General features: G+C 45.7%; 1 protein-coding gene across 1 annotated transcript in view; it reads left to right on the forward strand.

Moving 5' to 3' along the window:
• The window catches only part of LOC144133863 (uncharacterized), a 47,225-nt gene extending 22,321 nt beyond the window's left edge, over nt 1–24,904 (forward strand). The window contains exons 3-5 of the mRNA XM_077666935.1: nt 20,555–20,641; nt 22,141–22,203; nt 24,634–24,904. Coding sequence (XP_077523061.1) covers nt 20,555–20,641; nt 22,141–22,203; nt 24,634–24,824 — 341 coding nt within the window. The 3' untranslated portion in view covers nt 24,825–24,904. The remainder of the gene's footprint in view (nt 1–20,554; nt 20,642–22,140; nt 22,204–24,633) is intronic.
• The last annotated feature ends 1,568 nt before the right edge of the window (nt 24,905–26,472 follow it).

Raw genomic sequence — 26,472 nt, forward strand, 5'->3', positions numbered from 1 at the left:
ATGAATTATTGTTTTCTTTAACATCTTGTTTTGAGCAGCGATATCTCAAGATCCTAGTGTTTTCAAAAATGCTTCGTAGCCTGTTGAAGAGCAAGTTTTTTCTGCTCTCCAGTCTACTCGGAAAAGGAACAATGCCAACGAAGAGAACTGGCGTTCGACAGGGCATCGCGTTCTAATCACAAAGGAACTACATATAAAGAAACTAGCTTTGATAAGCTAGAAAATATCAAGAAACGAAAAATATATGAGTCGCCATGACCGGTTTATTTAGCAAGTAAAATTCGTGCATGGACACATACTTTTCGGCGGGACCCCCAGACGCTATTTTAACGTGCTATTCACTTCAGTTGAAGGGCTTCCGACCACTCTATTGACTAGCGGCATGATGTGCATACCAAGATTTTTTGTAGAAAAATGGGTCTTTTCCTCCTGACTAAACGTCAGCATAACCAGGACAAGACAAATATATAATTTCTGGGGCAACAGTAATCAGAGGCTGTACTCTGTGTCCATATAATAGGCATTCTTAATTATATAATTTGGACCCCTTCATTATTACCATCAGCAAGAGTACTCCCACTCCAGGGAAGGGGCCCCCTCCCCCAAATGTTTTTAAATAAAACTTTCCTGTACATGCTTGCGACCACCCTAACCATGAAACTTTCGTAATATTATCAGCTCATCTAACTTTCTTCCGCCTCCTGCTAAGCTTGCCTTCTCTTAGAATCCGGTGTGTTACCCTTAACGACCCTCGGTTATCCTGTCTTCGCTATACATGCCCTGCCCATGCCCATTTTGTTCTCTTGAATTCGACTATCGATGTCAATAAACCTCGTTTATTCTCTGACCTACTCTGCCATTTTCTTGTCTCTTAACATTACATCTAGGATTTTCTTTTCTATAGCTTACTGCATTGTCCTTAATTTTAGCTAAGCCCTTTCCGTTGATACGTTTCTGCACATTAGGTGAGTACCGACAAGATACATCCGTTGTATACTTTGCTGTTGAGGAGTATTGGAAAACTACCATTCATGACATGAGGAAACATTTCATTTGCGCCCCAACACATTCTTATTCTATTAGTTAATTCACTCTTGTGATCCGTATCTGCAGTCACTACCTGCGACAGTTATGAGTAATTCCTACCCACTTTCCGCACCTCGCTACCAACTGAAAACAGCAGTTCCCTTCGAACACTGTTGAACATCGCTTTGCTTTACAACTTACAGATTTTTTGGCCAACCGTTCTCCTCTGGCTGTGAAAATTATAGATTATGGTTAGCAGTTCATCTCCTGAGTAACATCACAAGGCAATATCATCAGGAAATTGTCGATTACTAAGGTATTCTTCATTAACTCTTACCCAAACTGTTCTCATTGCAGGTCTCCGAATACCTCCCGTAAAAAGACGGAGAATAGCGTTGGCGAGATCACATCTCTGTGTCTGCCATCCATCCTTATATGAACTTTACTTTTGACTTTATGAAGCATAATCGTGGCTGGCAAGCCATTATATTGCCGCCAATATTTGCAGTGTTTGTTCGTTTTTCAAATCCGCCGCGACACCACCTTATCGCTTTGTTTGCGACGCAAGACGCGACTAGATTTATCTCGATTGATCGCAGCCAGGCAAAGCAGATTCTACGTTGTTCCGGAATGTTCTAGTAACTTTGCGCCTTTTATCTCGAATGTTCGCTAGCAGCTTTAAATTGAGCACGGCCGACAGCGGCGGGCATTCTGTTCGACGACCGCCGAGCACGCTTGTCGCTTCGCCGCCGCCGAGTGATTCAGTCCATTTTGGGTGCAAGTCAGCCCAATAAACAGTTCTTTTAGAAGACCCTTTCGTCCGTCTTTATCGTTGCTTCGACTGCCGTCACCACTACGTGACATCTGGTGGAGGTTCGGGGTAACTTCCATGTTCCGGACGCCCCCTTCAAGTCGTGAACCCAGCCCTAAGCGCTTCACACCCGAGGACGAACCAGCAGCTCAGAGAGCCAGCTGACGTCTCCAGGGAGAGGAGCCTGAGTTCGGGAAACTGCCGGACCGCACCAGACAGCGAAAAGACGCTGCTACCAGCACTGCAACCTCGCCAAAGATGTCGACACCGATCATACTGCAGCAGCCGCGGGTGCCGCCAACTTTAAATGGATCCCTAGGCGAAGACCCTGAAGAATGGTTGGACCAATTTGAGCGCGTGGCGTCATTCAACAAGTGGGATGATGCGGCAAAGATTGGACACGTTTTTTTCTCATTGGATGGCTCCGCACGCACGTGGTACGAAAACTACGAGTCGTCCCTTACGACATGGGAGCTATTCAAGAGAGAACTATTGAAGGTATTCACCAGTGTCGTGAGGAAAGAAAGAGCCGAACGACTCCTCGAGTCCAGGATCCAGCTTCCGAATGAGCCCGTCCGCAGTTACTTCGAGGAGATGAAGCGCCTATTTCGCCGCGCCGATCCCGGGATGACCGAGGAAAAGAAAGTTCAGTTTTTAATGCGCGGCGTAAAAGAACAACTCTTTGCAAGCCTCGTCCGCCAGCCGCCAAAAACAGTCGAGGAGTTTATGCAAGAAGCCTGCACAATTGAGAAGACCCTCGACGTTCGAGCTCGGCAGTACAATCGCCCTTCCTCTGCCTGTGCAATCCGTTCGGACACGCCGGCCACCACCAGCGACAGCTTGCGGGAAGTTATCCGCGAAATCGTCCGAGAGGAGCTACGCCGATTACTGCCATCTTCCCCACAGCCACAAGCAGCGACTCTGATGGATGTGGTACGGGAAGAAGTGCAACAGGCACTTGGCACCCCGACGGCCACAGAACCCCAGGCCATGACCTACGCCGCTGCAGTAAGTACTGCTCAGCCCCAGCGACAACCCCCACGTCCTCCCCGAGATGAGCCAATCGTTCCACAACGCCGCCTCCCAGCCCCCGCCCGCCCAGCCTATGACCGACGCTCAAGCCCCAGGAAATGCGACGCCTGGAGGACTTCCGACAACCGGCCGTTGTGCTTCCATTGCGGTGAGGCCGGCCATATTCTTCATCACCGCCCGTACCGACGTATCGGTCTTCGAGGATTTGCCGTTAACGCCCCACGACACGCTTCGGACAACGTCCGCACGAAATCGACGAGTACCTGCGTCGAGAAGAGTACACGCCGAACCGCTTTTCGCGCTCACCATCGCCGTCAACCTCGCGCTTTGCGTCGCCACGCCGCAGCTACGCAGCCGCGGTACGAGGAAGGTCGCCCAGCCCCCGTAGGGGAAACTAAAGGCAGCAACCTCTGGAGGTGAGGTTGCTCACGAGCTAAACGCCGAAGATCCTCCTCCGACCACGCCCCATGAGGACGCTGCACCCGCGACGCCGCATGAAGAACCGACACTCGCTGCACCGACGCCGCACACAATGAGAACCTCGACCACGACGCAAGCTACCTTGAAATCGACGCCGCCACCCAGAGGAGCTTCGACCACACGCCCAACCCGTGACTCGCATACGCGACGAAGCCGTGACCCGACGCCGAGAACGACATGCAATGCAAAAGCCACCTAGAAGTGACCTAGAAGTGACTATCGACGGCCGGAAAGTTACCGCTCTAGTCGACACAGGAGCCGATTACTCGGTGATGAATGGAACATTCGCTGCGCAGCTCAGAAAAGTCACAACGGCTTGGGACGGCCCACAAATTCGCACCGCTGGGGGCCACCTCATTACGCCATCAGGACAATGCACAGCGCGAGTGACTGTCAAAGGACATACCTATCCTGCGACCTTTGTTGTGCTACCGCAATGCTCCCGCGAAGTGATCTTGGGTATAGATTTCCTTAATGAGCATCAGGCGATCATCGACCTGCGATCCAAGCTGATCACGCTTTCGACGGACGAAGCCATCGCTTCGATGAAAACTCGGGAAAATCACGTTGCCCTAAGTGTCCTGGAGGAAGGAGTGAGCGTCCCACCCCGTTCAAGCGTTATCGTGACCGTAGGCGCCACGAAAGCCATAAACACTGAAGCCATCATCGAGGGGAACATGCAGTTACTACTAGACCGAGGAATCAGCATCGCAAGAGGCATCGCACATTCACGCAATGGCCAGGCCGAAGTACTGCTGACTAACTTCAGCGAAGAATACCGGCATATTAACAGAGGAACGACAATTGCTTTCTACGACGAAATATCTGACGTACGAGATTCCTTCGCCCTCTCCGACTCCTCCGCAGAAGATCCGCCTGACCAAGAGAACTCGCCCACTTTCGACATCAACCCAGCCCTGCACCGGAACAGACAAGACCAGATCCGCAATCTGCGTCAAAACTACAGTGAGTGCTTTTCGACATCGCCGAAGGTGCGACAGACGCCAATTGCCAAGCATCGCATTATAACGGATCAACACGTCCGACCTCTCCGTCAAAGCCCCTACCGTGTGTCTCCGCGAGAACGACAAGCCATCCGGGACCAAGTCGAAGAAATGCTTCGCGACGACGTCATCCAGCCTTCAAACAGCTCATGGGCGGTACCGGTTGTTCTAGTGAGAAAGAAAGACGGCGCACTTCGATTCTGCGTGGATTACCGCCGCTTGAACAACATAACAAAGAAGGACGTCTACCCCCTCCCCCGCATCGACGACACACTGGACCGCCTCTGCAACGCCAAATATTTCTCATCGATGGACCTCAAGAGCGGCTACTGGCAAATTGAGGTCGACGAAAGAGATCGCGAGAAGACAGCATTCATAACTCCGGATGGGCTGTTTGAGTTCAAGGTGATGCCATTTGGTCTCTGTTCCGCACCAGCGACGTTTCAGCGACTAATGGATACAGTGCTGGCAGGCCTGAAGTGGCAGATTTGTCTGGTATATTTAGATGACGTCGTTGTCTTCGCCTCGAACTTTGAAGAGCACCTCAAAAGACTTCGAACAGTACTAGACGCAATCAAGTCGTCTGGCCTAACCTTGAAAGCAGAGAAATGCCACTTTGCCTACGAAGAGCTGCTGTTTCTAGGCCACATCGTTAGCAAGGAAGGAGTACGCCCAGACCCGCAGAAAACAGCTGCTATTGAACAGTTTCAACCACCGGCCGATAAGAAAGCAGTGCGCAGATTTCTCGGACTATGCGCATATTACCGACGATTCGTGAAAAACTTTTCGCGCATCGCCGAGCCCCTGACCCAACTGACGAAGGCAGACGTGCCGTTTAAATGGGAAGCGCCGCAAGCAGAAGCCTTCAAGGAACTTCAGCGTCGTTTACAGTCCCCACCGATCCTTCCGCATTTTGATGAAAACGCCGATACTGAAGTTCATACCGACGCAAGCAGCGTGGGACTAGGCGCCGTTCTCGTTCAAAAAAGTGACGGGCTGGAGAAGGTCATCGCATACGCTAGCCGTTCCCTTTCCAAGGCCGAGGCTAACTATTCGACCACTGAGAAGGAGTGCCTTGCCATCATCTGGGCTACGTCGAAATTCCGCCCCTACCTCTACGGACGGCCGTTCAAGGTGGTCAGCGACCACCACGCGCTCTGCTGGCTTGCCAATTTGAAGGATCCCTCTGGCCGACTCGCTCGATGGAGTCTGCGTCTCCAGGAGTTTGACGTCACCGTCGTTTACAAGTCCGGACGCAAGCACACTGACGCCGATTGCCTCTCACGAGCCCCTGTAGATGCACCGCCGCTGGACGACGATGAGGACGTCTTCCTGGGACCCATCAGCGCAAGCTCTTTTGCTCAGCAGCAACGCTCGGACCCCAACCTAAAAGGCCTCATCGAGTACCTGGAAGGCAAGGTTTCTTCCCTCCCCGCTTCATTCAAGCGAGGACTGTCTTATTTCTGTGTGCAGAATGAGGTCCTTGTGAAGAACTTTACAGCGAACAAAACAGCCTACCTTCTTGTTGTACCTACTTGTCTCCGCGAAGACGTTCTACAGGCTTCACACGACGAGCCGACAGCTGGACATCTCGGGTTTACTCGCACCCTCCGCCGCATTCAAGGCAAGTATTACTGGCCCCGACTGTCTGCCGATGTCGCACACTATGTGGAAACATGCCGAGATTGTCAGCGACGAAAGACTCCTCCCACACGATCAGCAGGATTTCTGAACCCTATTGGACCTCCCTCAAGACCCTTTCAGCAGATTGGCATGACTTGCTTGGCCCTTTTTCAACGTCAACATCTGGAAATAAGTGGATCATCATAGCGACCGACTACCTGACCCGCTACGCCGAGGCGAAAGCCCTACCGAACGGAACAGCAGCAGAAGTGGCCAAATTTTTCGTGGAGTACATTCTTCTTCGACACGGCGCCCCCGATGTGCTCATCACGGACAGAGGAACAGCATTTACGGCGGAACTCACGCAAGCCATCCTGCGCTACAGCCAAACCAGCCACCGGAGGACAACTGCATACCATCCGCAGACCAACGGACTGACCGAGCGCCTGAACAAAACCATCGCCGATATGCTCGCTATGTATGTCGATGCCGAACATAAAACCTGGGATGTCATCCTGCCTTACGTCGTCTTCGCCTACAACACCGCAGTGCAGGAGACCACCCAGATGACGCCTTTTAGGCTCGTCCATGGCAGGGAGGCCACGACCACGCTAGACGCCATGCTGCCCAACGTTACAGAAGAAGAGAACGTCGACGTTGCCGCCTACCTTCAACGCGCAGAAGAAGCTCGAAGGCTTGCCCGATTACGGATCAAAGATCAGCAGCGGTCCGACGCCAGACGCTACAACCTACGAAGACGCAACGCGGAATACAAGCCAGGAGACCAAGTCTGGGTGTGGACGCCCATTCGCCGCCGTGGATTGAGTGAAAAGCTTTTGCGCCGCTATTTCGGCCCGTACAAGGTTCTTCGTCGGCTGGGTGAACTGGATTATGAAGTCATCCCTGACGCAATGACTGCATCCCAGCGACGCCGCGTACTACCAGAAGTTGTCCATGTAGTCCGTCTGAAGCCGTATTATGCGCGCTAAAGGCCGCTGCATTTCCATGCTCTATTTTCGCAAGATCCGTTTTTTTTCCTTACTAGTCGCATTATTTGTTTTAATGCATCGGGTCGATGCTTCTTTGAGAGGGGAGTAATGCCGCCAATATTTGCAGTGTTTGTTCGTTTTTCAAATCCGCCGCGACACCACCTTATCGCTTTGTTTGCGACGCAAGACGCGACTAGGTTTATCTCGATTTATCGCAGCCAGGCGAAGCTGATTCTACGTTGTTCCGGAATGTTCTAGTAACTTTGCGCCCTTTATCTCGAATGTTCGCTAGCAGCTTTAAATTGAGCACGGCCGACAGCGGCGGGCATTCTGTTCGACGACCGCCGAGCACGCTTGTCGCTTCGCCGCCGCCGAGTGATTCAGTCCATTTTGGGTGCAAGTCAGCCCAATAAACAGTTCTTTTAGAAGACCCTTTCGTCCGTCTTCATCGTTGCTTCGACTGCCGTCACCACTACGTGACAATATATATCTTCCAGTATTTTGACCTAAGGCTCTCCTACAGCCTGATTCCGCTATGCCATCTACACTGCTGAGGTTTCGAATGAGTCAGATACTGTCTTAATAAAGGAAGGCTATATATGTGGTTTGGTTATATTCTGCACATTTCTCTGTCACCTGATCGATAGGAAGTATGTGGTTTATTTTCGAGGAATCGTCACGAGAGACGGCCTAATCATTTGAATGATTGAAATCGAAGGTTCTCCGTCCTCTTTCAGTGATTATCTAAGTAAATACCTTATTAGAAACGGCGCGATGTGCAGACTTGTAAAGAAATAATAATGGTCATGTTAAAAATCTGCTAAGTGCGGAATTGAAACATGGTGCATCCACAGTAGAGGCAACGGGCGAGGAGAAGATTGTTACGCTCTGTATAAGCTTTTGGAAGTAATGAATTAAAGTACGAAGGCAAGACAAAGTTCGCTTCTTTACAACAGGAAACAGGAGAAAATTTATTTGTTCTGTTATTTCTGTCTACGAAGCTGACTATGCTGCCACGAAAATATTGTAAGGTTTTTGTTTCCCTTGACGCGTAAGCGTTTCAGATGAACGCCCGCACGCTGCCTGTAATTCTTTTCAAGTGCCGGATACTTGACTCGTAGCTGACATGGAAAGAGTACTGCGCTCAAGCTTCAATATAGTAAAGTCTTATTGAATTCCCTGGCAAGAAATTTTTTTTAAAATCTTCATTGCATTTTTTCTGCTTACACTCGCACTTGTAACCTGAAGTCTCTGTAAGATGAGCAGCATTTTTTTAATATATTACGTTGCTGGGCACTTTCATGCTTTTTCATGAACAAATAAAAATTTAAACAACATTTTTTATAATCCTTATTAGGTCTCGCTTAGGCAAGTACCGTGCCTTGAAACTTAATTAAATACACAGTGGACAACGTCAAAAAGAATGTTTCGTCTTCCTTCGCGCACATGCTCATTTATGTTATCTACTTTCTTATTTAAGAGTATGAATGGTGTGAAGTTCACTGTGTTTTGATGGAAATCGTCAGACATCGTAACTCTTCTAACATTACGCAAACCTCCCATGAACGGTAAAAGTTCAAAAATTTAAATACGCTTCAAGATTGCATCTATAAAACCCAGATAAGCAGAAGGATTTAACACAGCGGACTTCCCCGCAATCAGGCTAAGTATGGGAGTTTGCATTTTTGTTCATTGAATAGTCCATGAAGCAGCTTTTTTTCTGAAGTTATTGAAGTCTGATGAAATGATTACATTTCATTACGAACTCCACAACTAAGCAGCACGTAAATCACGCCCGGTAAGTTTCTTTAAGGTAACGTAGATACGCACCCTGGTAGTGTAGTCCTGCCATTACTTCATCCTCTTGGAATGTGTGATATCACGAGGCATTCATTGCGCAGGGTTGCAGTGTTTTCTGGACCGCTGCATCCAAACATTTTAACTCATCGCTATCCACCTGCCGCTCCTCCCAGCTGCATTGCACAATATATTTCTCTACATCCGATTTTCAACCTTGTTTTCCGTTAGGTGAAGCGTAGTTGATTACGCTCATGGATTGGTGTGGTCTACTCGTCTTTGTTTAGAATTTAAGTACCGGAATGTGCTGACGTTGTCGTAGCATTGCCGAAAGCAAAACTGTGCTTGGATAAGAAAAATTTGTTTTACATTACCGGCTACAAGCTGAGAATCTTTACTTACGCCCAGTCACCTACCGATAACAGCCAAAGTGACTAAGGTGTAGAGAAACTGTTGTGCCATACGCTTGAGCATTTGGGATATATACTTACCAGCAAATAAAAAAGGCAAGCACGTGTGAGACATCAAGTCCATTTTCGTTACAGAGTTTGCTGGAGAGAAGGAATCTTACGCTTATCGCACTTGCTCATTGTATTTTCAGAGGTGTTTAAATTATGGTGTAGCTAAAAGACAGCCACTTACCGAGTACTTCGCCCTTCTTATCGTTGAATGTGTCCTTCTTGACGCTGTGAGGCGTTTGGTTCAATGCAAAGGATACAAATGTTACTCCGGTTGGCAATTTGGAGGAAACTTGGGGTGATGTTTGGGGCTAGGATAGCGAAACCAAACGGTCTGCCATATATCCCTTCTTGCCGATGTCAATCCTAAAGCTAATATCGATGAAAGATTTACTCGCTGTCTGAAATGTTCTATTCTAATAAAGACAGTAATCCAGCAAACACGAGGAAATAAGGTGCGCATAATATTGTTACAAACAGGAAATGAAGCTCAGCTGTTCGAATAGCACAGGCTCTCTTAAACCTATGCTAGCTGTTTTATTCTGAAAGTTTCAACAGTTGGAATTGTACTTTACGAAAGTTATCTTGATCACTAGAGTAACTGTGATCAAACCTCTTTTTAGAATGTTTAGTAATTTTGCAGAGTGCAAGCCGAAAACATTTTTTTCTAGTCCTGCGTGAAAAAAAGCCATTTTTTATACACTATTGAACAGGATGAATAGTTTGATGACTAAGTGCTCCATTTGTTATTTCAATTTACTTGTCTGTAAGGCCCTATGGTTTGTTTTAAGCCAGGAAGTAAAGATAAATGTATTTAGGTTGGTAGTGTTTTTCACTATGACAAGCAATCAAACGGAAATCGGAGATTTTTCTTGACCTCAGACTTCAATAAGATATTGCAGTAAGGTTTATGGTAGCCAAGTACGGACGGTTTAACTCTGAGCTCTAGTTTGCAGTGAAAGCTGCAGCCGTACCTGCGGAACCGTAAGATAGAGATCTAATTCCTTATTTTAAAATGCATTCTAACTTAGAACTCAGAGTTGAACTTTTCACAATACGCCTCCTTCAATGCGTAGAGCTGGTTTCTTTTTTTATGACTAAATACGTTGCTCCAGTCAAAAGCGGAAAAAATCTGTGCCTGAAACCTGTTGGGCGACATGCGTTGTGTGTAACACGCTGTGTCGCGCTCGTGTGGGGTGGTGAGAACGTGATAATCACAAAGGAAATGCATGATGAGTAGCCAATGCTGTACATCGCTTTCCTAAAGGTCCAGCATCGCCATTTGAAACTTGCCATAAACATATTTCCTGAGAACAAGCAGTTGCTTCCTGTTTATCTTGAGAGGGAGAGAGAAAAACGTCATTATCAGGAAAATGGTGACCTTCCTGGGTTGCTTGAACAATCCTGGTTATGGGAATGCATAGATTATGTCAAGCAGCCGGGATTCACTTGCCTCTAGTGCCAACAAAGCAGTGTGAAATGCAGTAACAAAGAAAAAAAACTGGTCTTCCTTCGGCTTGTGCACTCTAGGAAAACAAATTTTCTTGCGAGTGAGAAAAATTCTACTCAGCTATTTCTTCTTTTAAAATTATTATATGTAATGGTTACTGTGTGGTTTGGATTATTTAGCCTTAAGAAGCATTATGTGTGAGACGCTTTTTGATGCAATATTTTAAATGTTTGTTTGGCAATAGTCCCTGATCTCATTTAAAACCAAATCTGCTGAGTTCTTCTCAAAGACTGTCAGTCAGTACTACTGGCAACTATCCTTCCATGCATAAATTTTTTCTTATTTGCTCCGTATAGCAGGTTAAACAAGTTGTTCAAAAGTATCCTATAACACGCTTTTCATTTTAACGCTCTATATCAGGGCTACGCGTTAAACATTTGTGCAGTTACGGGCAGAAACTCACGTGTCTGTGGAGCGCATGTCTTTTCGCAGTCCTCCTTGTAGAGGTATCTGTTCTTGTTGCCACCGCAGCCGCTGTAGTAGAAGGGCTCGCACTTGGCAGACTCTGTATTGAACCACCACTTCGGGAGCTTAGCCCTGCACCGCCCAACTTCCGCCTTTGGAGTGCATTGTTTCTCAAAATCTGTAGCTGCTGTGGAGGTAAAGTAACATGATAACATTAAGGTAGTGGGGCACAATACAAAGTTAAAATGAAGTATCGCCTTGCAGTACCAAGAAAATGTTATCTGTTTTTTTCATACAAGTTTCCCAGACAGCCATTATTGTTTTTAGAACAGAATGCCACTTATAAAATTTAGGAATATAACAGAAAGCATGCTGTGGTATTGATGTATAGAAACCAAGCGCAATCTTCTCCAGGCTCTTTTGAAAAGTATCCTTACACAAAAAGAACTAGAAAATGGTGTGGCCACGTTGCTGTACGTCAGGCTAGGCGCTTCAGGCAAATGTTATTCGTTAGCCTTGAAAATGTATGTGGAAGTAACGTTAAGAGTGCTCATTCATGAGCAGGGTTTTATACAAGAGCCGCTGCTTCGTGTACAAGTTTGTACAATTCTTGGTGAATTTGGGTAGCATCGCATTTGCTCATACGCTAACACGAATTGTGGTTGCTCCTTCCTTCTACGCAACGCCTGCAGTAACGCCATATTATCATTATTACCGTTCATAATGACTGTGTCAACGGCAGGATGAATTTCTTTCTTATCTCACTCCAACTATGTTGCTCCTAAGCCGGAGGCAGCTGCCTTATTCTCGCGAACTTCCTAATCCGACCCGCTCACACTAACTTTTGTTGCCGCTGCCACGCTATCCTTCTCTTGGAATTCATTGCTTTATTTTAGCGCCCATCTGGTATGTTGCTTTCGCATGAAATGCCGTGCCCATATTTCATTCAAACTAGGATATAATTAACTCGCTCTTCTTCTCAGATTCACACCGATTTCTTAAAGTCTGTTAATGGTAGCCCTGTTAATTTCCATTATCTTTGCGGTTTCCGTATGGTATTCGTCTCCACGACATATTGAGTCAGCAGAATTGACATGAACGTGTCGTGCGCAAGTTTATATTGCACAAGGGAGAACCGGTAAGTGTCAGTCGGCAAGCAAGGGTACAACGAGGCCTTAAGTGGAGAGAAGGTACATGTAGCAGAAAATTGTGAAGTCCTTGGTAGAAAACTTTTTGATTGATCCTTCTGGAGACTGACGTCGGTAGGTGCAAGATTGCAGGCGCGCGCAGTGCTGCAAGGAAAAAGGTTAAATATAGAAGGTCGTGTACTATGAGGTTGTTCCTAAAATTAATGAACACAACATAAATTATTTTTTTTAAACCTTGGTTCGAGCCGCAATATCTTCATACCGCAATGTTCTCACAAACTATTCATAGCCGTCTGAAGAAAAAGTTTTTTCTGCTCCCGAGTCTGCTTCGAAAAAGAACACTAAGAATACATACAATTTGGCCTCTATGGATAGGACACGACGTTATAATGACAGAGAAAGCACAGAAAACAAAAACGGACTTTCTTTATCACCGTTGTTCACTATGTGATTATTAACAACCATCTGCAGACCCTCTCGCTACCGTAGAAAAGACGAAGAATCGAAAATCATGTGTCACCAAGACCGGCAGATTTCGCAGTTAAACGTTATGCGTGGACAGCTATTTCCCACCGTAAATCCCAGACACTTCGTTGCACTGCCATTCACTTCAGTGAAAGGGCTTCAGAAAACTAGATCGAGTAGCGCCATGGTTTTTAATCGAAATTTTTCGCCGACAAATGCTTTGTTTGCTGATTAATAAACGTCAACTTAGCGAGGAAGAACCGGAGACTTAAGTTTACTGGCAATATTTAGAAACAATTGTTTTGAGGGCCCCTGTCATAGATTTTTCTTAACCATTTAATGCCAGGCTGTTTGCATAAGCATAACAAATTGACAAAATCACCAACTCATACCGTAAACATCCTGGGAGCTATAACGGTGCACCTAAATCGGAAGCGGAGGGCTACGCATCACCACAAACTCTCTGAGATAAGAACAGCTCGTACTTGGGGCTTCAAATACCTTCACCCCTCGACCCTGCTTCTGTAAACTTCACCTTTCCTGAACTTTTCCAGCTTCGGGTCACAATTAAATGATGCCAGCGAAAGAACTGTTTGACATTCCAAATAATCCTGATAAATAAGTCTCTTCGGAAATCATTTTTGCGAAGAACCAAATCGAAAAAGGGCTGTAATCATCACTTTTCCTGGAGGTTTTAGAAATTTTGCTTCTTGTTTGGCGGAGGCCGTTATTTACATTTCCAAACTTTTTGAAGTTCTCGTCAGAAAGTTATGGATTTGAGCTTCTTGTCACTCGCGAGACGCTATACCGTAATAAGTGCAGGAATTTTTCTTTATGACCCGGCAAACTCGTTTCGCGCGCCGTATATCTGTCACACGTTTATCTGTCTTCAACCAAGAAGCTGAGGATATGTTCTAATTATTCGCTGCCTAGAGGGTCGGAATGACAATCAGATATGTAGCGTGCAAACCGCTCTCTCGAGTGCTGTGACAATTCTTAACTTTCCGGTTGCCTGCTTATACCCTCTTCATGTCACCACCTTCAGCTCAGTTGTGTCTAACCACAGAAGCGGCCAATTAGTTTGAGGATCCGCTCGTATGCGGGAGGTACAGGGTTGGATCCATACAGCCGCCGGGCATCCACGGGGATGCAACGGGTACAAGCATTTCTTTAGCCCGATGCCTCGTTTATTTAGGCTGATATGGTGGGAAAATGAGTATTCGACCCCACCTTAAACATACAAAACAACGTTATGCCTTGGCGCTTTTAGGCCGCAGATACCATTTCGCAATAAAATTATCATTATCAGTTGTGTCCTTAAAATAAATGTCTCTCCCATAAATAACCAAGTAAATCTCTGCTGCCCCAGGTGCAACGCCCTTTAGTTCGCAATTCTGCCGTTTGTGTGCCAGCCTAATTGTTGGTGCATTTGCTTTCCTTGAACTAAAATCCCTTATCATAAGAGTTCATTTATCATCTGTACGAATCATTAAAAGCCCTGCCAGTGCTTGCTGTCTCTTCTTTAATTCACTATAATACCATTATCTTGGGTCTCTTCCCTTATGACATCCTATTTTTTGTTACGCTTATCATTTTCTTTTCCGTTTCCCATCATGGTGTCCTAAAATAATCTGAGGCATCTGCATTACACTTCTGGTCTCTGTCCCTGTAGTGAAAACAGACGTGATTAGGTGTTATACTTTATTGTTTAAGGATAATAGTAAGCTGATAATCCTGACGCGTATGGACCTGCCGTTCGCTATCCACACGGTTCTTATTCTCCTAGCCGTTTTTTCATTCGCGTTACGGATCTTTAGTGAGAATTTTCGTTAAAGAGTTGTACACTCGAGCCCACTTATAGCGGCCGCACTTATAACGAATGTTGGTTCATAACGAACGCTGTTGACAGCAATACCATCACCTCTTTATTACCTCTTTGGAGAGCTTGGAAGGACTTTTAATCAAGTATGGATTGGGGAAGGAAATGCGCATAGCGCAATTTTTTTTATTAAAGATGTGCCACTTTTTCTAGACTGCGATTATGGCTTAAACTCTGGAAGTCCACATAATATGAATTTTAGATAGAGCGAACGGAATGTATGCGACCGTAATCTTCGTTCTAAGTGGGTTCGACTGCATTGACTTACCACACACAACGCCCTGTCGCCTGTCATAAACTGTTGACCCCTTCTCACACTGTAGAAGATTTCCCTATTTTCTTATCGTTGTTCAACCACACGCTGTTGCTTTCAGTTTTAATGTCCTCAATCATGCGTTGTGCCTCGTCCCTAAGTTACTTATCAAAACAACGTCATCAGGAAACCAGGGCAGGGTGAGGTTGGCTGTATGAAATTGTTTCGCAAGCTCCTCTCAATTCCAACCTCTGAATACCTCTTATAAACTCGAGATTAACACTCCGACTGTTATACATTGGACAGGGCAGTCTCCTTTGGGGCTGCCGAGTACTAAGAGCATTTGCTGGCGTTGGCGTTCTGAAAAATGTACTTGACGTATACAGAAGCAGTGTTGATAGAGGAGGTGAATTCTACTTAGTTGGTAAAAATTTAAAAAGTTTTTTTTTTATTTTGAGAACTATGTACTTCGCATCGCAACGCGAGCTTACAAAATGCAATAATCATCCCGCATAAATGTGTTGGAGAAGTTAACAAGTGTCTTCACGAGGCTCACCACAAGCGGCGTCGATGAGAATCAGGAGCAAGCACGCCCTCATACTTGAAATGAACAGCCGGAACGGAATGTATCGCGCTGGCCAAACCGGTGTTTAATATTGTCGAGAAATATACAGTACGTGGATGTCCAGAACCGTTACCTTACGCTAGGCGGTTGGAAGATAGACGACCGCATCACACGCGTGTGCAATACAAGTGCAACTGGGTCTTATAAGGCGGTCTGGTACTCGCAAAAGCTGGAAAAAGGACTTACGCATAGGCACTGGCGACGCAAATGTAACTAAAAAAAACACGTCCATGCTCTCCACTGTTTAAGAAAGCTCCTATTTTGTCGAAATTGCATTATCAACTTTATACCTGAAATAGACACTATTGTGTACAATTTCGTTTTTAAACCGAAGCAGAAAACTGTACTTTCAGCAATACGGTATATTACAGGCTACAAAAAAGATTACACACAGTTTTAATCTATATTTTAGCTTAATGTGCAGCCAAAATAAAAGCAGCAATAAAAGAGGAATATATTTGCGCCTCACAAAAAAAAATAAAAAAAAATGATGTCTCAGGCAAAATTAACTCAACATAATTTCCTGTGAGATGAAAAACTTGAAGCTGTGTTCCGTAGTGCGCTATAGTCTATAAGTCCTCTACTGTATGTTTGTGCTCTGCAGATAATTTCACGTTTCGATCCTCTGGTGTAGCCTGGCACGGTCACAGACTTGGGAATGTTTTGCCTAGTGCGTTTGCTGGCTTTGTATCAACTTGTACTGCTTGCGATCAACGAGCCTCGCATCAGCGCCTGTCACCGTTGGGCTGGGTACAAAGGTAGAGAGACCTTTCGAAATATTTGGCAGGGCTTCATTTATCCGCTCTTCTCGCACGACGACAAACGTTCTGCGCTTCGTAAGGCTCGGCGTGCGTGCACTGGGTGGTCACGAGTAAACGCCAGCGCCCCCCGAGGACATGAAAGTGAAGACACTCCTCCCGCCCCGTTGAAGAGCGCAGTGTGATCATCGGCTGAAGGTACCCGGTAAAAAAGTCTCGCTGTAAAAGTGCGATGTGCGCCTTTCATGTAGATAGGGAGAAAAAAATTGGCTGCGGTTTAGCTCTGGTTAAACCTGGAGTGATGCGATAGCTAATGCTGGCCGGGTGGAACTTGCTCAGTTGGACTGCAAAGTCATTTTTACGCCGCTCCGTTTCGCTGGGCTTTCCTTCTTCATTTTCTTCCTACATCACACGTGGCATGCGCACAGCTGTTGCAGCTCGGTTTCGCCGGCGCCGCCGCGCCGCCGGTAGCAGCAGCTGCTCGCACCACGTGGTTGGCCACGTGACAAACCACGTGACCACGTGGTGGTAGCGGAGCCGCCACGCTAGCCACGCCATGGCTGCGCTGCCACCGTCACGTGCCACCGCCACGCTGAAAGCTCGAAAGGCTGCCGTAATGTAGCTGTCACTAGAAAACTGACACCAGTAGTGTGTAAACTTTTTTGAACCTGCAATATCTACGCCGATACCAAGCAAGCAACGTTTTTGCAGCTGGTAATTTTATTTCACGTGCCTACTGGCTCATCCGATTCGTCTCAAGAATACCACTAGTTCAGTTTTTTTTCTGTGACCTCTTATGCTTTCTACCCTTCCAAACGTCACGCCTATCAGTTTCCTTAACATAGATCACTGTGATGTTTTAAAATTAAGTTCAAACCAATTCGTTAACCTCAACGTTTGCTCCCCTTAGTTAGGTTCTGTAGGACACTGATAGCAAGTCTTATCCCAAAAATTCATTGCATGTCGTACACAGCTGTTGCCTTCCAAGACTTCATAACAATTATTTATATTTATATATATTAATATATAGACCCACCTCTCTTCTATGGAAGTCTAGGTCCCTGATCATGCTTTGCAATTTGGCACTCATTTACTTCGCAATGCTATGTCATCAGAAAATCGAATATTTGTAAGGTACATTCATTATCTTATGTCCCTATTTCTTCCAGTCAACTTCTTAAAACCTCAGTTAAACAGCCGGGTAAAATATTCAGAACAGATCGTGTCCCCTTGCGTGACACTATTTAGCTTCGGTATTATATCATGTTTCCTCTTAGTGATTATTCTTTCTGCGAAACCATTGTTCCAGAACCTCCACATATGTCTCTTCTATACCCTTTGTGTAAGTAGCCTGCGCCGCACTGCGGCTGAAGAAGCCTCACGAGGACACGCTTGAAGAGAAGTGGAACAGGAACGCGGCGTGTGGAGAGCGTGCCGCGGAGAACAGGCATTTCCTGCTCTCCTGCCGGTGGTCTGCGCATCAGCGAAGGACGCATCAAGGAATTCCCATAACAAAGTACGCGCTCACTTTGTCAGTCTGGCTTATTCTCTCCTTCGTTGCGACAGCCAGAGGTTTTGCATTGCATCACGTTTGCGGACACCTACAGAATTACATAATAGCTCCGGCAGCTTCCTTTACTTAATGCATCCAAAATTTCCGCATAAAAAAAATCTTTCAGTAATTTTCATGTATGCCATTTTCTGATTTGTCACTAGTTTTTGTTTTTGTTTTCAATTAATATTTAACTAATCTCTGGCTTATTATCCAAAGCAGATCCATTAAGTCAGCAATAGTTTACCGTCTTCTCTCGAACCTACTCACTGAACCCTGGCCAATCCCACGTCGTGGGTATGTGCCATGTCACTAAGCCAACTGCAGGAAGAACGTGGTCAGCGACTGACGTCTGCCATATCTGCTGGCGCCCCGGGTTCCGATGCTTGGTCCTCAGGCACAGATGTCCGGACTACCAGACCTGGAAGGCCCGCCGTCGACAGGCTAAGCCACCAGACCCAGGCGCCGCTGCTCGCTTCCTGCCTTTCCCGTGGCCGGTAACCATTGAACACGGGCCGCCTCCGTCTCCACAGCTACTTCCCCGGGCTACGTGACCTCGGGGCCGCGCCATGGTTTCAGAGAGATGAAAGGTCCATGGGGGAGCGTTGATGCCTGCCGTAGGGACCGCCGTCCACCTTACGCTAACGCCGTGGCATTGACGCCTGCCGTGTACACTGGCTTCCCCCCTACGTCTCCATCAGAGCACCGACTGGAACCCGCAGACTGCTCCGACGCCCCGCCACACCTCCTCGCCCGACGCACCACCTACAAGACTCAGCATTGGAACATCAAATTTGAGCGGACTTTTCTTTCCGCCTTTTAAGCTCTTCCCTTTGCCTCTCGTGAGTGTTTTTTTTTCTTTGCTGTTCTTGTATTTCCGTGGACTGCTTTTTCTAAAGACTTAGGTTAGAGTTTCTCTCACATGCGCCCAGTTTATTTATTTTACCGTTTAATGTGCGGTATCTGCAGCATTCAAGGCGGAAAGCTGGGCTAGTTGGTGTTTCATCATGAATTAAAAGACTAGCCCATATAACAAAGACACAGACATAGAAGTAGACAGGACGAGCGCTAATTTAGCGCTCGTCCTGTCTACTTCTTTGTCTGTGTCTTTGTTATATGCGCTAGTCTTTTAATTCATGATCTGCAGCATGCCCTCTTTCTCCTCACACCTTGTTACGCAATGCCTGCATGACCCCAGAGGTTTCGACAGAATCAAATATTTTCTAATATTGTATGAATCCTATCTGCTGAGGTTGGTTATGTTCTGAGCATTTCCCTATCTCCAGACTTATGGTGGGAACATTTCTTACCGTCGAGTAACCTTTCTGAATGCCCGTGTGGCAGCTGTAACACGGCACCTTTTGCTGTGTCACAGGTCTGAATGCCGACTTGGTCAGTGGCTCCGCAGAGGCTGGGGCCTAAAGTGAACTGGAGTGCCTGCACACGAGGCGTTGTCCAGGTAGTATGTCAAGATGGTCAAATCTTGTTCTAGTGAGAGGATGTGTTGTTGGCTACGGACGCCGTAATCAGGCCGCACATTAGTCCTGACCATTCAGTTCCATCGACACTTGGGATCATTCTTTATCCAGTAGAGAATTGTGTTGGGCAAGGATTCGAACCATCGTCCTTTTTGCACGCGAGGCGTATGCACAGCTTCAACAAAATATCTACAGCTGTACCTACTAACAATTCCACTTAACGGCCTATACGAAGGGTATTAGACCCTCACTCCTAAATTCGTGGTAGCCAGGGAGGCGACATCCCTCGCATTATGAACTCGCGTTGCTTCTATACAGGATTATTACGCCCGACAGTGGACGTTTTCTGGCAGCACTCATGCAAGACATTATAATAAACCATAACAGAAGGCACTCGTCGTGAATACCTTCAAGATTGCACGGCGCTCATGTTTCGTTTTCCCTTTTATTAGTGTTTTTCGTACCGAGCATATCAAGGTTTATATATTAGCATTGATATGTTTACTGCACAATACGCTTCCCACTGACTGGCAGCACTGCTTTTAATTTGAAAATTTGCATATAGTATTCTTCAGATAACAGGGTTTCAACTTCCGAGTGACCGATAATCCAAACCACGCATAAGTCATGCCATCACTCATATCTCGAAAAAGCATTCAGGAAAACAATGCTACTCGTACCCTTGCAACGAACCTGTAGTTAACTTATATGAGGGCTAAGGATAATGCATTTGAAAGTCAGAAATAACGAACGCTTTTTAGGGCATAGGCCATTGGCTTTGCTGGAAGAGGTATTCTCAACTCTGCCACTCACCAGAAAGAGTTCGAAGCATTGTTATATCGCGATTTAGCCTTGTTTTAAAAGGCCACCATATTTGAGAAATAAAAAGGTAGCTGATTAAGGTCTTCTACTGGCACATAAATAATCAGCTGGAGTGATGCCAGCCCCATTCATGTGAGTAATTAATTTACAATCAGCGCTATGGCTTTGACACCGGATGTACCAAATGGCGGGCACAAGCAATGAAACTGCTGTATACAAATTCAAATTCTATTTTTCCTTATCGCGCTCGGCGATCACTCAGCCCACTTTGATATCTAAGCCAAATAACGCCGCGACTATCGTTATTTGAGAAAGAATTGCCCCAAAATACGGTGCCAGGAGAGGCTTTTCTAACAGACGATTTTTATCATTTACACCACAAGATAAATGATAAGGCCCGGAGCTCAAACACACGTTTCCTCCTATTGTTCTTGAGCAGATAAAAATAAGTATGCAGAAAGCAGACGCCACCAGTACGGCAACATGAAGGCTTACATTCTCCTCGCTGTTGTCAGCTCCGCATTTGGTATGTGTCGGTGGTTTTTCCTTCTGTGTACTTGTATGTTCTTTGGTGGCTCGTAAGATTTGTACTGTATTTGTCTGCTTTAGAATGTACTACAAGGATGGTTTTCTGTAACATCAGGTCACTATTATACCCTCAGAGTGTCAGAAGATAACGGACTCTGTCAATCTTTATTAAAGACCACTAGCGCAAACATTCTCACTACTTTTCACCAAAATTAGTCGAAATTTGTCACTACACGAGAAAGCGAAAGCCTTTCTAGAAGGATGGTGCACTGGACGCTCGGTTCTTCTGTGTAATTAAAGCATCAGGGTTTATTAAGCCACCCTATGCGGGACAGGAAACGAAGCGATGATTTAGTTTAGATGCCTATAATGAAAAGAAAAGCAAACTACTCTGCGTTCGAAGTCGTGCGGTCCAAAGGAGCCAATGCGTTGTGTGTTCAGTCAAACGTACCTATCCCTGGCCACCCGTGTATTATACAGCAGGCACTTCTAAAGTCATATAAATTGGGCAGTTCACATTGAGACAAAGTTGTTACGGCTGGCACATCCTGCAAGAGCTAAATATTCTTCTTTTTCCATGTAGCGGGCATTGAATTCCATAAGCAATGCGTCCATTTGCATGATAGCGGCCCCTGCTTGGCACTAAAGCCGATGTAGTGGTTCAATACGGCATCTAAGAAATGCGAGCGGTTCAAATACGGAGGTTGCGGAGGAAACGAGAACAGATACAGGACTAAGGAAGATTGCGAGAGGACGTGCTCGGATGAAAAACGTAAGTTCCTACGTATAAGCTTCTACAGTGAGTGTAATAAAACGTGCAGTGCTTCACACAGGCAAACAAGAAAATAAAGCAGACAGGGCGCACGCTACGAACACTGCCTGTATGCACCGGCATTGATTTCATATTATCGTGAGCAACCGACTAGTCCAGCTTTCCGCCCTGAATGCACTCAATGACAAATATTATGGGCAGCGTAAAGATTTGGGCAAGTTGGCGCGATACGGTCTGGGAGGAATAGCGCAGCAGGGAAGATGAGTACAAAAGAAGGAGAGCACACATATAAGCGCTTCTGTGTGTGTCTTGCTTCTTTAGTCCACGTCCTTCCCTACCACGTCTTCTTCCCAGAGAAAATATTATGAACGTGGAAGAAAGAGGGCGAGTGAGCTGTAATCTTGCCTTCCTAGTTGTAAGGGTAATTAATGACGGCGATTGGAAAGAAAATAAAGTAGAAATAGGGCACTACATTAGAACATTGAGAACTATTCAACTCACCTCTTCATTTTCATAGGCGCAAATCCGCTACATGCGTTTTTAACCTTGAGAGGAATAATCAGATGGAAAGCAGTCTAAATAAATTCATGATTACCTTCTTATCACCTCCTTTTCCCTCTGCAAAACATGTGAAGCGCTGCTTTAAATGAAAGCTATACATATCTTCCATTGCCCCTTATTGCCCTTGTGCAAAAATTTTCTTCCTTTTGTTTACCACCTTGCAGCTATCTTCCAGCCAAAACAAGAAGCCACAGTGTTGCTCAGTGAGCCTGCGAAGAAAAAGCCTGGTACGTTGCGACTTTCCTTAACGACGTTACTTCTATTGCGTCACCTAGTTTAGTAACACGGCCACAAAAGTTTCAGAAAGATACTGCCAAAAATATGGCGCTATATTCGTCTGCTTGTATTTTTCATAGCGCAATTTTTAGACCCACCTTCGGATTTTGTAGCCGAGGAACTATTTCAGCGAATATAATCGTTACCCATACTAAAGCTAATTTTCGAAATTTTTTTTCCCAATTTCCACTAATTATGTGTTTGCCATGTAATTTTTTGAATAAAGTACGTATATTAGATGCGCTTTGAGTTACATTCATCAAGAGAGCACTAAGGCTTTTAGTGGCTCTAAAATTGGCCGTGCCTATTTTAGCTGCCCTTAAACTCGCCTGCAAATGGCACATTGCTCATGAGAGTTCATATTCTGGGTTTTTGTCATAATAAAAAGCACCATGATCTGCTACAGTGGCCACACCGGATTGGTCGAAATGCTGGAAGCGAATGTGTGGTTCGGATGCAGCGGAAAAGGTCGAAGAAACCTGACGGTGACGTCAAATACATAGCGTACGCTGCTCAATGACGGCCAGCACGGCGGCGAGCTTTGAAGCGGAGCCTCTCGCTTCGAAGTGAACTTGTCAAAGTTACTGCGTTTTTCTGCGTGTGAGCTGCCTATAAACACGGTACGACGTTTTCGCTTCGTCTTATCCAGGGTATAACGAATTGGATGGGCGCTAAATTTTGCCTGTTATTTTTGTATTTCGTTGTACGATGCGGTAGCTCCTAAGCCTAAAGAGCCCTGGTTTATTGTGGAAATTGTTCTCTTCATTCAAACCGAATGGCGCCAATATAACCGGTCATCTCGTCTGCGTATATTGAATGATGTAAAATAAACCATAATGTCCTGAAGAATGCTTACGTTTACTGCGCGCTAACGGGCATTTCCTATTCTAGAACTCTCTTTGAAGCGTCCTGAATTATGATCGTCTGCCATACCTGGCAGCGTGAAACCGCTCATGTGCACGGATGGTCAGTCGCCAGCGACGCGCTACTGCACCGACGCGTTTGACATGCCACAGGTGGTTTTTCGGCGTCCCATAATGTTCTCGATAGCCGCGGTGGTGTGGTTCTACATTGAGCTCGCGAGTTAGCTTGAAAATTAGTTTTCAGGCGTCAGTGTGGGCATGCGTGCGCGTCGTACCATTTAGAACCCATGAAAACTTCGTATACGAAATCTCCCAACCCATGTATCTAAAGAAACACAGCAAGACGATTTTTAGCGCAATCATTTTTATATGTTTCCAATATAAAAAATTAAAAACGTAATGGCGGCATCTCGCGATTTTCAGTGTCTGCATAAAAAGAATGTAAAACATAAATTACCGTCTGCACAGCCGTCCGATCAGAGCATTAACTTACGTTCAGCGATGCTGCGGAGGGCAAGTCGTCTTGGTGTCTTCATGGCTCAACACAGCAGGGAGCGCGCATTGTACAGCGAGTGAGTGCAGACCACAAGTTTACCTCTCTGTTCCCTTTTACCCTAATGATAAATGTAAAATGCCCTGTTGTGCCAACAAGAAAGCTGCTTTTTGTTTACCAACGACGATCGGAGGCTGTAGCGGCTGCCTACTGTGGCTGCAAAGCCATGCGTAGTTGAGTAGAATATTTTCTTCTTTAAGTACGCCTCCGGCCTTTACGATGCAGAAAACAGTATCTGAACTACTGTTTCTCATTTGTTCAAGTCCATTGGTAATTTAAGCACCTTTGGTATTACCCCTTTACAGAGGAATCCGATGAGCAACTAAACTTGTGGCTGAATTTTTCTTCTGTCTCTTTGGTCGCATTCGATTTCCGGGCAAAGGGCACTAGAGCCGCTGGGCGTTTCGCTGCTGCAGCCGCAACGCAGTGACATCCTGCCGCAGCTCACAGTCGTGGACGAACCGACATCCGCTTCCGGCGTTTCGAGCAATCCGCCGTGGCCGCTGCAGCGGATTATGGCGCTTTTTATTATGACACAGACTCGGAATATGGCCCCAGGAGCCATTCGAGCGCAGGCTTACTTGAAAAAATAAACCAAACACAGTTTTGGAAATTTCGCCGTTGAAAACTTTTTAACCCGGGACCTGCACCTGTCCTTGGCATCCGGCTTACCAACTGTGCTGACCAGGACGCCGAGCATAACAGGGCGAACGCCCACTGATCAACAACTCGAAATGGCTGTGTTGCTTGTCGGAAGTATGCATCAAGTTAGGCGAAAACGTAACTAGAGAAACACATTGGCAATATTGTGAAGTGAAATTGGACTCTAGCCAATTTGTATTTGATACCAACGAATAACTTAGTTGAAAAATCAAGCTGCTTCCGGCAAACTCTGAGAAGACCGAGTTTATTTCTCTCCGCATGGTGCTGCATAATCATTAATTGCTTTAACTTTTCCCCATCAGATCTGTGTTTTCTCCCACCGTACCCCGGCCCGTGTGTGGCTTTCATCCCACGCTTCTACTACGAAGCTAAGACAAACCAATGCAAGTCGTTCCTCTATGGAGGCTGCCACGGCAACGGCAACAGCTTCGAGACGATGCGCGAGTGCTTCGCCGTCTGCGCCACCCTGGGGCCCGTGCCTATAATTCATTAGAGGCTGTTTCAAGGTGGAAACAGCAACTTGACATCACTCTAGAAGAACAACAAATAAAGCATGAGTGTTAGACAAAAGAACGATGTTTGGCTGCAATGATTCTCGGTCACTGGTGGGTCCTGAAAGAGAGTGGACGAAGAGTTTGTGCCTACCCTTTCTTAGGCTCACTGCAGCCAGATTTATTATGGAAGCTGAGAGGACGGAAAATGTGTTAAGAATAAGCATAGACTCTGACGGGCGCTGAATTAAAACTGCAGCTGTCGGGCGGAGAATATGACCCACGAGAATAAGCAATTTCTGTTGCATTCAGCCCAAAGCACTGTCTTATTATTTAAGAAGTTTCACTGCGGGTCCAACGTAGAGGGCCCGTTAGGGAAACTATCCAGCGCCGAATGACCGCAGCTAGTGAGAGGCAATCCCCACTGCTTTGAAATTGCGCGAAAATGACTTTTATGACGTGTTCTACTTTACAATTCGTACAATACATGATCTGTATTTACATTTTCGAACATAACGCAGGCCTCAAGAATTTCTTCAAAGCCAGGATGCTCTATTCGCTACAATACAGCTTTCATTCAGCGGTGACGTGTCCTTTTCCAGTGTACACTGTCATCTCTTGTTTGTATTGCTTTTTGTTTTGTGTGAGGGTTTATGTTTTTTTCTTATTCGCCCGCCACCCATTTTGAATTTGCGCCTTTAACTGTTACTAGCTCTATTGTACTGATCTACGCCTTTTTTGCTGTTAACTCTTCAGGATTTATTACTCTTTGCTAATTTGTCGAGCAAGTACTTGCATTTTTAGGATTGGTTAAAAAAACTGATTTTCGTTTCCTCTTATCTTTTCCTTCTGCAACACTTTCCGCTCTTTCATGTCCTCATGTCTTGGGGCAAAGATAACATATAGACATTTATTTAATGAAATTGCGTCAGCATTTCCTAAAATTATGTAAACCTTGTTAGAAATTGTCGACACGCCTCTGTTCCTCCCCTGTCGCAAAACATTGCATTTTTCCTCCAGCTCTTAAAAGAGAGATGATTTTTTTGCCCTCATTTTCACGTGGTAAAGTAATCTCATCTAACCGCTCTTACCCTTTATTTCGTATACTTACTTTGGTAAGAGCAGATTTGTAGTCTGAACCGCTGTAAGTCTTGCACTGTAGTACGCGAAAGTAGAAACACAACAGCTGGTTCATAAAACTGCTAAAGAAAAAGATTTTTCGCCACAAATTCCCCAACACTCGAAACCTGCTCAACAGTCCTCAGTTAAAATTACATGTAATAAAAAGTGCCTGTGACAGTTTGAATGCACCATGACCTCATCGTTTTGAACAAAAACCATCGGTGGGGTCAAAATAAAACATTATGATTCGTATTAAATCGCCTACTTTTGATGAGCGCCATCCTTGATGAAACTGCATCGCATAAACACGTGAACTTCATATTGACGCTCAAAAAGCCGCAAATTGCGTCACATTTCTAATGTCTATCATTCCCAGGTTAAACAAAATTCTTCATCGGCAGGATAAGCTGTTCGCTGCAGTTCTCGAGCCGATGGCGCCCGTTATATAGAAAAAAAAGCAGTGACTTATGCGCTTTGCACTTTTTTCTGTCGAGTCATCCATGAAAGAATACTTATTTGCCTAAACAA

The sequence above is a fragment of the Amblyomma americanum genome, chromosome 5, assembly GCF_052857255.1.
Source record: "Amblyomma americanum isolate KBUSLIRL-KWMA chromosome 5, ASM5285725v1, whole genome shotgun sequence".
NCBI lineage: Eukaryota > Metazoa > Arthropoda > Arachnida > Ixodida > Ixodidae > Amblyomma > Amblyomma americanum.